The 16,055-nt window shown below is 40.2% G+C and overlaps 1 protein-coding gene across 4 annotated transcripts in view; it reads right to left on the minus strand.

Moving 5' to 3' along the window:
- dhx9 (DEAH (Asp-Glu-Ala-His) box helicase 9) overlaps positions 1-16,055 on the minus strand; it is a 77,826-nt gene that overhangs the window by 34,002 nt on the left and 27,769 nt on the right. For all 4 annotated transcript variants that reach the window (XM_078561386.1, XM_078561388.1, XM_078561387.1 and 1 more), the window contains 6 exons: positions 15,327-15,416; positions 11,466-11,627; positions 7,476-7,553; positions 6,151-6,342; positions 5,296-5,437; positions 3,775-3,857 (listed from right to left, as the gene is read on the minus strand). In XM_078561386.1, the coding sequence (XP_078417512.1) occupies positions 3,775-3,857; positions 5,296-5,437; positions 6,151-6,342; positions 7,476-7,553; positions 11,466-11,627; positions 15,327-15,416 (747 nt within the window). The remainder of the gene's footprint in view (positions 1-3,774; positions 3,858-5,295; positions 5,438-6,150; positions 6,343-7,475; positions 7,554-11,465; positions 11,628-15,326; positions 15,417-16,055) is intronic.

Raw genomic sequence — 16,055 nt, forward strand, 5'->3', positions numbered from 1 at the left:
GGGCTGCAAAAAGGTGGCCATCTTGTTAAGCAGTGGGTCCTTCTCCTCAAAGCAAAACTAAACCCACTTTTAAACACAGTTCCAGGCATTATTTTCCCCCCAGAGCCATCAACTACCTCCCTTTTTGTACACAGTCCACCAGGGTCAAGGGGTTTTCAGCTTCTTTACAACTGCTTAATTATCTTTTCTTGCAAATGGATGTCTCTTCCAAGAGAAGCAATCAGAGTTCTTGCATTAACCCTTTAAGAAACATATTCTTCCAGAGTGTTCTTAGTCTTTGAAGATGAACCATTAAAATATTCATGACACATGCAAGCTAGTACCATTATAAATCTTGTCTTCTCACATTGTGTTGTTTTCACTAGAACTCTTTTTGAACCTTTCCACTCCAAATTTTGGCTGCTGGGCATATCAAACTTCATGGACATTTCATTCATGTTGCCGATGTGACTTGAGGGGTATCATGTTTTTGCCACTGTCTGATGACTAATCGCTGAAACCAGTAATTTTGGCAGAGGTCTCTTGGCAATCTGTGAGCAATCCTAGTCTACTGCTGCAACAGAAGACTGTTTTGTTCCATAAAGTGGGTACACCAACTAGCTGTTGCTCTGAATTCTTTGCTGGACGTGGTTTGCTATTACCCACTTAAATGGTTTTAACACGTTGCATTTCTGGTGTAGATGTAACCATTCTGACAATTTGAGGACCTATCCTGATACATGCTTCTTGAGATCAGGCCATTGGTTGGTCTCTGTTCTCATGGCACATTTGATCTTGGTCATCATCTTCAGGGCTGATTCCTCCTTCTTCCATTCTCACACCAGTTTTTCATTAACACTGAATTCCCTCATAGCACAGATATTTGAAGAATTAGCAAATGTTTTGACTTTTAGCTTAAAAGCAGCTTCGTACTTCATTCGTTTTGCTGGAGCACCTATTTGTGTTCATCACTCGCCATGCTATGCGCTGTCTGCTCTGCGTGGGTGTCTCTTAAACTCCAGGACTTGCGCATGTCCTTCGCAACACAGCCACTTGCCACCTCTTTGATTCCATGCGTCAACTTACAGTATGAAATAAGCAAAACAAGCATTTATGGGGCGAAAATTGAGACAGACTACTAACACGAGTATAGAATTTTGTAGCTGAAAAGGGGTGTCGACTTAGTACATTGAGTATTCAGAATGGAGCCAAAAAATGGGGTCATCTTATACACCATGATCTAAGGCATATGATCTATAACAAGGCCTGCCCATGAAGATAGGCTTCCATAGTCATCAAGCTTTTTATTTTTTCCAATCACATTTACACTATTGCTAAAAGCAACATTTTTGTTGTTTGCAAATTCTGTGGCAGTTTCTGAAGATGCTAGTGTGTAATGTTATCAACATCAAGTTGCCAAACAAAGTTCCTTCATAGAGAATATGAATGTAGGCACACTCAAATCTGCCTCCTCAAGAAATGTAGAGAAGGGAATGTCTGCAAGTTCCAGCTGTCATAACCTTAACGTAGCAGGAGTTTGGAAACACAATACACAGAATAAATCCCAAAAGGGCAATGAGTGAAAATGTGTTTGGACTCTTAAGCTTCATAGCAAAAGAAGTACAAAAGCAGGGAAGATATGCTGAACCTTTATAAAGCTCTAGTTATGACCGGTAGAGGATTGCATCCAGTTCTGGTCACCATACTTTAGGGAGAATGCATGAATCCTGGAGAGGGTGCAGGGGAAATTTCCCAGAATGGTTTCAGAGATGAGGGATTTTAGCTTGAAAGTTAGATTGGAGAAGCTAGGTTTATGCTCATTGGAGCAAGGCAGATTTGATAGAGGTGTATAGGATGATGACTGGTTTAGTTACAATAAACAAAGAAAAGTGGCTCCCATTAACTGGTGATACAAGGACTAGGAGTCACAGGTGAAGGTTTTGGATGAGAGGGACAAGGGTGTGAGGAAGAACAATTTTACCCAGCAAGTGGTAATGCCTGAAAAAATGTAGGAAGTGGAGATGGTGAATGATTTCAAAATGAAACTGGATGTGCACTTGAGGGAAATAAAATTATAGGGCTATGGAGATTGAACCAGGGAACAGGACTGACTGGATTGGTCTGGAGAGACACAAATTCGATGGGCCAAATTGCCTCCTTGTGTGCTAAATGACTCTGACTTATTTTTCAGTTTTTTTTAAATTGACTATATCTCAGAACAAAATTTATGGCTTCTCCACTGTCAAAAGTGTTTCGTATTACATAATGAAACATCCACACTAATGGTGGACAACGGACAGTGATGAATAACTGAATCTCTCCAGATTTTGACCATTCACATACATGCATTGTAAACCTAACAAACTTCACTGCATTCCATCTTACTCTGATCCTGCAACATTTCTGACACTAGTGCTATCTGACTTTCCAAATCTTGTGTGGCTTGTTTTTCCTTTCTAATGTTACATTCTGGTTTCCATCCCTCTTCAAAGTTAGTTTAAACTAGCTTCCCAGTAGCACCAGCAATATTTTACAGCAATATCTTAAGTCAAAGAATGAAGATAAGAACAATATTAACATGAATTGAATGTTTTGTTCGAGAGAGGAGGATAATTTATACCAAAAAGTACAGGACTGTCATCAGTACGTCGTGCAATAAAACAACATCTTATACATGGCCTTGTTCAGCTAAGCTTCCAGCTGATGATCAGGAAAAATAGTTGAAGCTCTGCTGCACAGTTACTTGTGGGGCTTGCAGCAATTTACAAAAATCTGAAAGTTGTAAAGACATTACACATGATGAGACCTTGATGAAGGGGTAGGCATCAAAAACAATGGACAGGATTTTTCGCTCAGCTTGCGGGCACGCTGCCGACACGCCCGAACATAAAATAGTGTGCGGTGACGTCAGGTGAGTGCCCTGACGATATCGCGCACACGCGATATTTCGGTAGGCGGGCACATGAGAGTCGGCAGCACACTGCCGACAATTAAGAGGCCTACTATGGCCATTAATGTATTAATTAATCTGGGTGTTTCGCTGCCTGTCCAACATTATGGTTGGCGGGCAGGCGAATCAGCCAGGTGGCCTTTGGGTTTTTAAGGAAACCTTATCCAAAGGCGGGATGAGGTTTCTGATATTAATTAAAGAAAAATAGAAATGTTTGGGCAGAATTTTTATAATCTATATGTTTAGGTAAGTTGGATGTGTGGCTATTTTTTTCGCAATTTAAAATCTTTACTTCATGATTTCAAATTCTTCAGCTCCCTGAGGCAACTCTCTGCCATCAGGGAGCTTTCATTGCATGCTCCCCCATGCCCACGCTGACCTCCTCCTGCCTCCACCCCAGCAGCACGGAGCCTTTCAGCACATCTTTCACGCTGGCTGGCCATTAATTGGCCAGCCAGCGTGAACTTGTGGTCGGGGGTCAATCGCGGGTGGCAGGCCGTTTCCTGGGACCGCCCACCGTACCCGCCTGATGGCCTCAAATTTCAACCCAATGTGTGCTGAGAGTTGCAAACTGGAGCTATCTGAAACTGAATTTGCAGCCAACAAAAAATGCTGTTTTTGCCAATTCTGTAAACATGATGGAAAAACAAATCGGCTTGATGGTTGCAGAAGCATACTTTCCTGGCTGGGGAGGGTACCTATGGCATATGGAATACAAGAGTACCGACAAAGAAAAACAATCCCCTGCCTCCATCAAAAAAACTTAAATGGCAGAACAGGACATTAAAGTTGAAGATAGTCATACTGGATGTCCCTTTTGAAATGAAGAATGTGCAAATACTCACATTAATGTCTCTCTCATGGATTTCATCCACTATTACATGGCTTATACCACGAAGGCCAGCTTCTAATTTCCTCAGCAGTACACCTAAGAGTACAATAATCATCAGTTTCACTAAGTTCAAAGAAATTTATTTGATGTCTATGTAGTTTGCATCAGGTTGCTCCTGGCCCACTAAAAAGCCAGATTTCATTTTTGCAACCTGTATAAGCTCTGCTGAGAATTTCCGTAATATATTTACAGGCTGCTTTTTCTGTACTCACACTAACCTTCTATTAATTTTCAAAGGCTCACCATAGAATCATAGAACGGTTACAGCACATGACCCATTGCGTCAGTGCGGGCTCTCCGCAAGAGCAATTCACCTAGTCTCACTCCCTTACTTTTTCCCCATAGCCCTGCAAATCTTTCCTCTTCAGATAATGATCCGATTCTCTTTTGAAAGCCACCACTGATTTTGCCTCCACCACACTCTCAGACAGTGTATTCCAGATCCTAACCACTTGCTACATAAATTAGCCCTTCTTTGCTGCTGCCACATTGAAATTTCAAGTTATTTTTGTTCCAGATGATAAACCACTCCACTTTCAAAAACAAAATTCTCAATCTGTCCTCAGATCTCTGAAGAGTGTGGATTCTGAAGTAGGTCAAATGGGAACATGTTGGCAGCAAAAACATTCATTACCATTATCATAACCCATTTTGGTCAATTATTAAACTAATAGACAATAATACTCATTTTTGCTCTTTGTCCTCCCCACCCCACCCGAATCCAAGAATTCCCTATCCCGACATATCATTATGTTTCAAGTCTCCTTTCTTATGTTGTTGATAAACTGGGTTCTGATCCACAGGCTAGAAAGCAGTGCCACCCAATGCTGTTCTCAGAACACTTGCTTCTTATCACACCGCTGTATAACTGAATCGAAACGTGAAAGCAATTCATAAACAGATCAGTGGGACATCGAACAACCAGTTAAGGTGCATTGATTGACAAGTATTTCAAGTGACAAGTGTTTAAAGTTCTGCACTAAACCATGGATTTCCATGGGGCAATTTACACCTCACAAAACACAAGCAATTCAGTCCTATTCGCATATAATGTACTACTTGCTGCTTTGTTCTATTTAATTTTGGAGGACTGCATAGGGCTATTCTTATGTTGATTTAGCCATTTTTGAGGCAGTAGCACATTTTGGCAACTTAATTTTCATAGATTTTAACTTTCTATGTGGCTCACAGGGCTCCATGATACAAAGCAAAGAAATCCACAAAGGAAAAAGGCTTGGACATTGTTGCTAAGGAAACCCTGATCTAAACTGCACTTCAACAGGATTTATTATTTTAAAGTAGAATTGTATTCTAACTTGCCCCAGGTACCAACATCCTTTACTTAGATGAACACAAGACGTGTAAACACCTCTTCCCTCCAAAAACAAAACATTTTAAAAATTGCTCCTCAGCTTTGAATTTTCTGACAAAACAATTTTACTGCAAGTCAGTTGTCTTGCAATGTAATACTAACCTACAGTACAGAACATTATGCTGCCATGTGGCCTTGGCAATATGGATTCAAAACGAACACTGTAACCACAACTCTTGCCAAGTTCTTCACCACGTTCACAACCAACACGTTCTGCAACTGACACAGCGCTAATACGTCGAGGCTGGAAAATAATACAACAGGAAATGAAATACAGGTTCGCATAGGTAAGCAATATTTCCAGTAGCAAAGGGTTCAATACCCAAAACATCAACTTATATTCTCTCAACGTATGCTACTAACCAGCCTCCAGAATTTAAAAAAGCCATTGTATTTATTTGATTTGAGTTTTCAAAATACTATGACTTATTACATTAGAAGTGCATTAACATGCCTGCATGTACAAAAATAGTTATTAAACTTAAATTTGAAGTGTAGACTGTAATAGTGACTTTTGTTGTCTTGTTCTGCAAACAGTCAACCACAAACCACCTGCACCTGTACACTATTTCTACCTGGCTAACCTAAAATATCAAGTTGGCATTTGTCAATTTGGTGTCCTTTTGGGAGGTGGATTTGGAAGAGAACGTTTTTTTAAATGGCATCACGATGTTTTAATTGCCATGTTAAGAGTCTCCAAAACCACAGCAATTTCTACATGTCTAATACACAATGAATTTTCTAGTTACCTAAATCCAGAGAACTTGGGTAGGGTTTTATAGTCAGGTCTGAAACTGTGCAGCTACTAACACAGAGCACCACAAGCTTCTTGTTATCTAACTAGAACCCACTACAGGATTATCAGGAATCAAGTCAACAGGTTGGAGATGGATTAGAAAGGGAATAAGTGGATGAGTATGTTTCTCACAGATACACCTCTTAGTATTTCTCACGCACCTGTGTGACTACAATGTTACATTCAGAACCTCTGCCACTTCTAATGTATTCATCCAGGATGTATTGAGGGACCTGAGTAGTTTTACCACACCCAGTTTGACCTCGAATAATGATTACTGGACTGCAATTGACTGATTTAAGGATTTCATCTTCAAAATTTTTGACTGGTAATTGGCTTCTTTCATTCAGTATCTGCATTGAGACAAAACACAATTGTCAATACCCAACTTCTAATTTAAAAACACAAGGTTAAAAACGACATGCAATTGGGCTTAATTTGCCCCCACAAGGGTGCATTACCCCAAAAGTCCCTTATAATTTAAAACAAGAACCTACTGGTATAGCGACAACCTGCATTTATATTATGCCTTTAAAGTAGCAAAACATCACAAGAGTTACACAGTAACATTATGAAACAAATCTTAACACCAAGTTGCAAAAGGAGATATTCAGACACGGGACCAATATCTTGTCGAAAAGGTCAGCTTTAAGGAGCGTTTTAAAAGGAAGAAAGACACACAGATTTAGGGAGGGAATTCAAGAGCTCAGGGCCCAGCCAACTGATGGGCCAGCTGCCAAGAGTGGAGTGATTAAAATCAAGAATTTATATGAATTGGAGGAACACAGTGATTTTGGAAGATTGGAGGCAGCAGAAATAGATAAGGAGGGAACAAGACCATGGGGCGATTTGAATTTTAAAATTTCACTCCTGTGTTCATGATATGGAGTCTGGTAAGCTGTAAAGAGTGAAGTTAGTTCTGGTTTAGAAACTGCAAGTGGTTTCCCCTGCTCCACCTTTCTGATAATGATAACCCCCCTTTCTGTTAACAACCCCATTTTGGAATTTGAGAACCCAGTGTTTAGATAGCCTAGTGAAGAGTTTACATAGAAATTTCTATGTCATTATGATGACTAACTGGAAAAGGTTGACACAAATATACAAAAAAGGGACAACTTGAAGTCTACTGAGAACATAGGGAAATGGGTATAGATGCAATATTTTTAATGTAATATAAATACTTTAGGAAGGGTTTCAAAGTCTTGGAATGAGTGACAGAGATTCAAGATAATGTTTCATACTATAGACTGCACCTCTGAAAATACTGCATTCTTCCTCACTTTGCACTGACTATCAGCTGAGGTTGTGCGCTTTAACCTCTAATGGAGCTTAAACTCAATTTCTAATTAAGAGATGAATGTGCTAGGTACTATGCAAATCTGTCAAATAATTCAACACCAGGTCAGTCCTTAAAAATAACAGCTGAAGAAGTTATTATACAAAAGAACTGCAAAGAACATACAAGAAAGGAAACAGTAGTACATACATGTTGCAGGTTGCTATCATTCTGCATCTGATATTGTAGCTCATTCTTTAAGTCCATACTGATTTGTTCTGGTGTTGCCTAAAGAAAGTACAATTGAGTTACAATGGCACTTCTAATTAGTGTGGCTGTTCAAGACCAAAATGTTGCTAAAAGTAATAAAAACATACATTGAAAAAGTACCTTCTATTTTCATCTTCAAAGTCACTGGGACTGTTGAAATTAATAAAACTGGCAGTATTAATGAGGTAATTGAGTGCTATCTACTGTTTGCATACAGTGGGGGGAGGGGGGTGTGTGGGGTGAGGAACATGGTTGTCTTCAAAGCAGTGTTTTTGATAAGTTCTTTCCATGGTAGATTGGGCAGCTGAAGTTATGGATAGGTGTGAGCCAGCAGACTACTTGATAGAATCATTTACTATTACTAGTGTAAGGGAAGCAAATGCTAGAGACAAATAGAGTGGACAGGTGGTGATGGCAATGAACAGCAGTGCCCAGTGATTTGGGCACTCTTGGTTTTCCAACAGGGGGAGGGGTCTCTCCTTCATTATAGCAGGTAACATAAACATCAATGTAGTCAGAACATGGTTTAATGTTACGTCAACAATTTCAAGTTTCTAAATGCAAAGAGCATTCATTTATGACTAGGACCTTCTGATGAAATGCTGAGGCTGGATTTTAATAGATTTGCTTGTAAATTTCATCTGCAAATTTAATGTAACAGAACAAGTCTAATCAACACTCTTATAGAGAGCAAAATGGTGCTCTCCCTCTTAGGGGAACATGAAATTCATAACGAAAAGGGAGATTCTGCCAGTTGCATTTCATCTGTACTAGAAATATTACTTTTGAATGGGGAGTCCAAGTCAAACAATGATGTTGCATGGCTTCCCTACTAGGGCCTGCCCCACTGGCCAGTCTGTCAAAGTTTTATGAGGCTCCCCTTCAACAAAATCCAATAACAGCCAGACAAACTTTATTGAGCTAGAGAATCTAGTGCACCTCCTCGTTAGCTTACTCTTTATGCAAGGGGCTTTATTCCTTTTCATAGATTTTAAAACAATACCTGGTGTTTCTCAAAATCTGCAAGACTTGCACAAGAACTCTCTGAGCTGCTGTCCACCTCCACTCCTTCCTCCACTCCACAGTACTTTTAATCCCAATATTATGAAGGGAAATTTCTCTCTCACGTTCTGTGGGGTTTCTGGCTTCTGAGCACTCTCTTCTACAGAGTGCCCATTTTAAAGCCACAGGGATCACATTTTCCTTCCCTTCTCTGCCCCAAGGACAAGAGAGTTTCTAACAGTCTGCTGGCAAACAGCTGCACAAATAACATGCTTATACATTTGAAGCTAGATTTGTACAAGAAACAGGAAGTTGCACTAAGATTAGATGAAGTCAGATGGGAGGACACTCCTGTGCGGAATAAACACCAGCATGTACCAGTTGGACCAAATAGCCTGCTCCTGTGCTGTAAAACTGTTTTCTGTCAGTGTTAAAGCAGATGCTTGTGATTTAACCAAAGTTCAATTAATAGGGTGAAATTTCAGCATATGCAATAAATTAGTTTCTGTAACAAAATTTAACCCCAATATATCACGTGCAATGTACATTTGGTGAACAAAATTCTGTGCCCACCAACATACTAAGGTGTGTGCTTGCATGGCCATGCAGCAAACAGACCACATACTGAAATAAACAAGCCACTAACAGTGAGCCCAAGGGGGACACAGGGCTGAGAATCAAGCAGCAATAGCAAAAACGTAAGTGGCTAGGGAGAGCACAAGAAGTACAGCCATGATTGCAGGAGTAGTGAGTGCAGGAGAAAGGGAATCTGTAATAGGAAGAGCAACAAGCTTGAACAGAGGGGAGGGGGAGATGCATATGGAAATACACAGAATACACTGTAAAAGAAAGGAAGCAAGGAGCTTGGCAAGGGCCCAGAGCCCCGAGAGAGACGGATTCCAGAAGGTAGAGTGCTCCAGATTCATCAGGCAAAAGTTGTGGGAGGGGACTCAAATTCCCAGGTAGCTGTTTGGCCCATGAGGGGATGGTAGGCGCTGAACTGGATGAAAGCGATCACGTCCATAAAGCATCTCGTTGCATTGCCAAATCAAAGACTTGGATTGGTCCTCGTTCAGCAGTTTCCAATAGTCCAGAACTCAACCTGCAGACAAATGGCCCAGAAAGGTCCACAACAGCTAAAGGTCACAAACCCAATGGGCACAGCCCATTGTGGTCAAATATAAACACAGTCTGGGGTAAAGTTGATCAATGGATTTAGATTCAAGGAGCACCGAATGCTTTGTGATGGGCAGGTATATGATGCAGACTGGATTGTTAATTATGCACAAATGGCCAATGAAGACTTACCTGTAGCATTCATTGAGTCACATATACCAGCCTGGATTCAATTTGCTTGTACTCTGCCACCCAAGCTCCATCCTTCTGCACTCTGTACCAGCGCCTTAACAAAGGTGTTACAAAGTTGATGGACTACTGCAGCACATGGCATCTCACACTGAATCCCTCCAAAACCACATCCAATGTATTCCACCTCCACAATACTAGTGCCCAAAAAAGAATTACATATCTACATGGATGGGAAGAAACTAAAGCATGATCCCAACCCAATATACTTGGGAGTGACTCTAGATAGAACCTTGTCCTTCCAGGGACATTTGAAGAAAACAGCAAAAGGTCAAAACCAGAAACAATCTACTAACCAAACCAGCTGGATCTAGTTGGGGTGCTGCTGCCACTCTGGAGATGTAGCGCATGCTCTATCATACTCCACAGCACAGTACTATGCACCTGTCTGCCAAAGTTTATCTCACACATATCTTGTGGACACTCAATTGAACTCAGCAATGCACATCATAACTGGAACCTTATACTCAACACCTTCCTCTGACTTCCAGTCCTCACAAACATCACTTCCACATGCATTCACCGACTGACAAAAACTCTCAAGCTGGTTGAAACCATCCGTGCTGCACCTTACTTACTACTCCATGATGATACATTCAACCTAACTACTGCCCGTATTCCATCTTAGTATTCCTTATGGAGCACCACCCTCACCCTGCCCCACCCCAAGCAAGATCTACCAGGAGACACCCTTTGGATCAAGGAATAGAAAACATGGGAAGTCACTAACAGGTTCTTTGTGACAAACCCCATCTATCGAATGGCAGGCTTTGGACTTGCGAAACAGGTTCAGGACAGACCAGGACTCCACTGTGCAGCCAATCTCCGCAGTTGGAGTCTCAACATAAATCCCTCATGCACTTGTGGAAGGACACAAACAATGCTGCATGTTACCAAGGAGTGTCCCCTCTACAGACTAAATGATGCACTAATTACCTTAAACTCAGCAAATGAGGAGACTATCATTTGGCTTTGGGGATTTGCACTCACTAAATAAATAATAAAAAGCCAGCCTGGAAACCGGCAAGTTAATTGAAACTACCTAGGTTAGTAGATAATGGGCGAGAGACCATATGATGAGAGTTTCATTTCATCTAGTCAGATGGAAGGATTTTTAAGCTTGTGCATGATCTAGGCCCAGACTTTCAAGCTGTGAGCGTTCTCCCACTCCTAAGTGGAAAGGAAACCCAGCAGTCCAGGTGTGGGATGTGTAAGCAGGGGTAGAATGGGACGAGAGAGGGAGAAGAGGTAGAATGGGTGTACAAACAGAAAGGTACCATGCACCAAAATAAGCAGTCTGCACAAATTTGTGAAAGTTCAGTGACTTTTAAAATGCAAGCTGCCCACGGACAAAAATAGAATTGCTTAGAGGCGTTTGTAGCTCACACAGTATGAAGAAAATTTAGAGAGCGCTTCCTTCCTCATACCCCATCTTGAGAGATCACAAATATACCATTTTTGAAAATTATATCAATTGTGCTTGTACACTTAATGGCTACACAATTGTGGATTTTACAATAGCCAAGTTTCCAGCAACAGTCACTATTTTCTGGCATCACTTACATATGCAAGAGGCCCTTCATCAATGTTGCTACTGGTCCAAGGGTTCCAGTTGACTTGTGGAGGTGACCATGGTACAACTCCTGCAAAATTCTGTCGAATCGACGGTTCAAAATGGGCAAGCTTTCCAACAGTAAGTGAAACTGGATTATTCGGGTCTTCGGGCTACAGAATCAAATGATTGCAGATCAATGTTAACAATGTATATGCATAAAAGCTTTGAATGCATCAGTGCACAAATATTGTTCACTCACATAGAAGTCTCAACTGTATTTTGCTTACCATAATCACCCAAAAGTATTTTCTTAGATCAACTCAATTTTAGTTTTTATTTTCCTCCTTTCTCATTAAGACAGAAAGCATCCAGACAACCAAACCAAGCTAGTGATCAATCTGTGACTGATCACCATTCTGACTATGTATCCTAACATTCCACTGTTTGATTGCTTCCTCACAAGGCCAAAACTGAACACTGAAGTAACAACTTGCATTGATTTGTGCCTTTAATGTAGGAAAACATTACACTTCTGTGAAGTGCTTTGGAATTAGCCAAAATTGACAGAGGGCCAAAGGAGGAGATATTGTGGGGATATTATGCTGGGGGAAGCGGGTAACTAATCATTTGGTCAAAGATAGGTTTTGAGTAGTGTAAAATAAAAACAGAGCCATGGAAAGGGGGCATTTTTAGGAAGGGAATTCTAGACATTCAGGTCCACACAGCTGAAGGTCCAGCTTAAGAGACCAGAGTGAAAGTAGGACAGAGTTCTTGGAAGGTTGGAGGAGGTTACAGAGATAGGGAGGGGCAAAACCATGAAGGGCTTTGAACATGAGAATGATCATTTTAAATGTGATGCGTTGAAGGATCATGTGTCAATGTAAGTTAGCAAGGGGTGATGGCTGAGCGGCACTTGGTGTGGGTTAGAATATGGGCAACAGAGCTTTGGCTTATCTCAAGCTTATGGAGGATGGACAATGGAGGACTAGCCAGTAGAGCAGTAGAATAAACAAAAATAGAGGTGACAACAGGTTTCAGAAACAGACATGCTGTGGCAAGGGGCAGAGACAGCAGAGGTTATTGAGGCAGAAACAGGCATTCCCCGCAAAGGAAATGATGTGGAATTGACTCAGATGGAGAGGCTACAGTGACAGAAGGAGACGGAATAATTGGCAAGGGTATGCAGCTTGTGGCAGGAGCCAAGAATAATCTTTTGATCTCCCTATCATTTAAATGGAGGAAATTTCAGAGCAAGTTATGGTGCAGAGATGGAGCTGGGTGTTTTTCAGCATACATGTGGAGCCTTTAGGTGATAAATGTCACCAAGGGGTAGCATGTACATGAGGAATAGGAGGAGGCCAACACTATGTCTTTGGGTGACTCTACAGACAACAGGGGATGGGGTCAGGAGGGCAAGCCATTTCTGGAGATTACCTAGCTACGACTGGATAGATAAAGAATAGAACAAAGGCACTGGAGGTGGATGGTGCGGTCAACCGTGTGAAAAGTTGATACGGACAACAAAGCCATAGGATGTCATTTGTGACTTTTGATTAGGGCCATTTTAGTGTTGTGGCAGGGGCAGATACTTGCTTGGAGAGGTTCAAACATGAAGTACCTGGAAAAGATTTGGGAGGTGACAATCAAGGCTTATGAAGAAGAAAGGGAAATTGGAGATGGCATGGCAGTTTTCAAGGTCAGATTGGTCAAGGATTTATTATGGATCTTTTATGCCCTCAGGATGGCCCAAAGCACTTTACAGCTGAAGAAGTACTTTTCAAGCAGTCAGTGTTATCATGTAGGAGCTGTGAAAACCAATTTGTGCATAGCAAGATCCCACAAACATCAGTGTTATGAAGAGATATTAATGCCTATAATGTCATTGGAAGCTATTTTAAAATTGGAATTGTAGTAGGGTCTGTCTGTGAGCGTGTTAACTGGATTAAAGCCAGCTAGTCTGGGTGCTTTGATGTATAGTAGTTTTGAGATGTTAATTAGATAAATGCAAGGAGAAAAAGGTAACGTGTACATTTGCATTTGTTGAATAAAGCATTCAAGAGTCGGAGTAAAATCTTGCACCTAGGTGGGGGACACCAAACAACGTGTTTATATTACTAATAGAATTGGTGGAATGAAAGGATTATTGTTAGAGAGGTAAAATTTAAAAAAAAACCTAGCAAGACAATGGAAGGTTTACATTCAAAGGGGGAGCTAGGTATAAACAGAAAGGAGTTTGTGTGTCAGTCAGAGGCATTTAAGATCTAACCAGCCTGTAAGCCTACAACTTTGTCTGCAAAGGAGCCAAATTGCAAGGAAGCTCATTTTGAATTCGTACAGTCAAATGTGCTTTGCCTGGTGTCTGTTTAAAGTCTATTGGTTATTGTTGCCTTGGTGAAGATTTACCTGGGAGTGATTAATTTAGGGATTTGTTTAAAAGTTATTATGGTAGTAATTTGTAAACATGTAATGTGTTTAATTTGTTGTTAAATTAATAAATGTTTAATTTAGTTTTATATAAAAAACCTCGAGGCTTGGTGATTTTATTCCTGAATTCAGAGCTGCATCTCAGACATACCAATTGAAAATATAGATTATGACAGTTGTTCAAGTTTCCCTTTGGGATTTAAACAACTCAACCTTTACCAACTGCTGTGTCATAACATCAGTGAAATAAATGACCACTTCATCCATTTTTAGGTGTTGGTTAAAGGATAAACATTGGCCAGGGCACTAGGAAAACATCCCTGCTCTTCAAATAGTGCTGTGGGAAGGGCCTCAGTTTCCAAAACCGATGTGTGCTTATTTTGTGTCTTTTCATGCATTAATTTAAACCTGTAACATTCCAGTCTAACAAATGTCCGATACAAAAATGAACTTAGCAAGTTAATAACATTCAATTTGAAAAAAGATAGTTACATTTACTTTTCTCCAAATCAAATTTCTCCAGTAACCATTAAGTGTCTCACAGCCATAATACAATGCCTCATAAACTTCCTCCCTCATGTATAACAGTATTGCAAAGAGAAGCAACAGCAGAAGCGAATGCTCACTAAAACCATTTGAGGGTTAGATAGAACAGAAACAGGACACAGGTAGACTGGCGCCAGCTATTTTTATTCCACTTGAGTTGAACACTATTCCAGTTTAAACAAGGCTTATTCACTAAGTTGAGGTGGAGGCATCAAATCTCTCTCTGGGCACAATTAATGTCACGAGTCTGAGATCTTTTCTCTAAAGAAAAAAGCTTCTCTAACTCACAGCACATCCCAAACACTTCTGATTACAACCAAGAATGTACACCTATATCTAAATTTAGAGCAATCAAGCGAATAAATTGAGACATCCACTGGGAATCAATGCTAGTTGATGGAGGTTAGTAGGCTGGATAACAATTTAAAACAAATTCTATAAATGGTTTGCCTTAAAAATGCAATAAGTTTACAAAATGAAAACAGTCTGTGTATTTTTTTTATTTAGATATATATTACATATAGTTCCCCATTTTGCTCTTTATATCCCTTTCCAAATTCAAGCAAGAAAATCTATTTTCAGGCCTCCACTGATAATAGTCTTTTAAATTGGTCATTATAGCTATGCCAACAGTGGTCCAGTAGAAGATGGAAAAGCTATAGAGGAAGGCTGGATGCCATCATGCAATGGCCCTCCAATATGTGGCAGCACTGCTTTGAGCAGTATCAAAAACAGCAAATGAATTTCATTTTATCATATAGAAGATAAACTAGGGACAACATTGACACAATATTTTAAACTAACTAGTAACAGGAGGACACTCAAGACTACTTTCTTCCTCTCAATATTTCCAGCAAATTTCAATTCATATATAATTTATAAATATTATGAAGACTTACTGGTGGTACAAGCTGCAATCCCAGTTCATGTACAACAGATTCAAGCTGACGTTCCAAGTCACTAGCAATATTTAGATCATATGGTTCCACCTTTAAGAATAAATGACACCAACTTAAAAACCTTTTCACAACTCAAGAAATCTCAGCGAAACAAAACAGAAAGCCATTCCAGACAGAAGTAGTTTTCTACTGTGAACTTCACAAATGCTAAAATTTTGGATGGGCCAAAATCTCACTGATCCTCCTTGGACAGTGATTTGCAGAGTCTGTAGCACAGCATTATTCTCAAATAGATAGAAATCAGGATACTCCGCACTGTGCTTAGAAGTTATGAAATTTCAAAAAGCTTAGATCTGGGGCTTGGCATTAACTATTATTTCTTGGAAGAGGGAAATGAAGTACTTCATACTAAAAACACTCTATTCCACCTCATCTACTTCTTGAAGGCACTGCAGTAAACATTTACTTTCCCTATACTAGTTCATTTTTTCCCTTCTTTTCTTAAAGACATGAACTCATAGCAGGCACAAGATTCCATGGGTGCTCAGCATCCACCAGTACCCCAGCTATTCTTCATGTATGACAATGATCATCAAGATAGTCAAATGCAGAAATCATCAATGATGAATCTTTTCCTATTCTCATCCAACATTCACACTTACAGTAGGGACTACTGGATAATGATCAGGAACCTTGATCCATTTTATCCCCTAATCAGGAGACAAGAAA

The sequence above is a fragment of the Cetorhinus maximus genome, chromosome 17, assembly GCF_964194155.1.
Source record: "Cetorhinus maximus chromosome 17, sCetMax3.hap1.1, whole genome shotgun sequence".
In the NCBI taxonomy this organism is placed as follows: domain Eukaryota; kingdom Metazoa; phylum Chordata; class Chondrichthyes; order Lamniformes; family Cetorhinidae; genus Cetorhinus; species Cetorhinus maximus.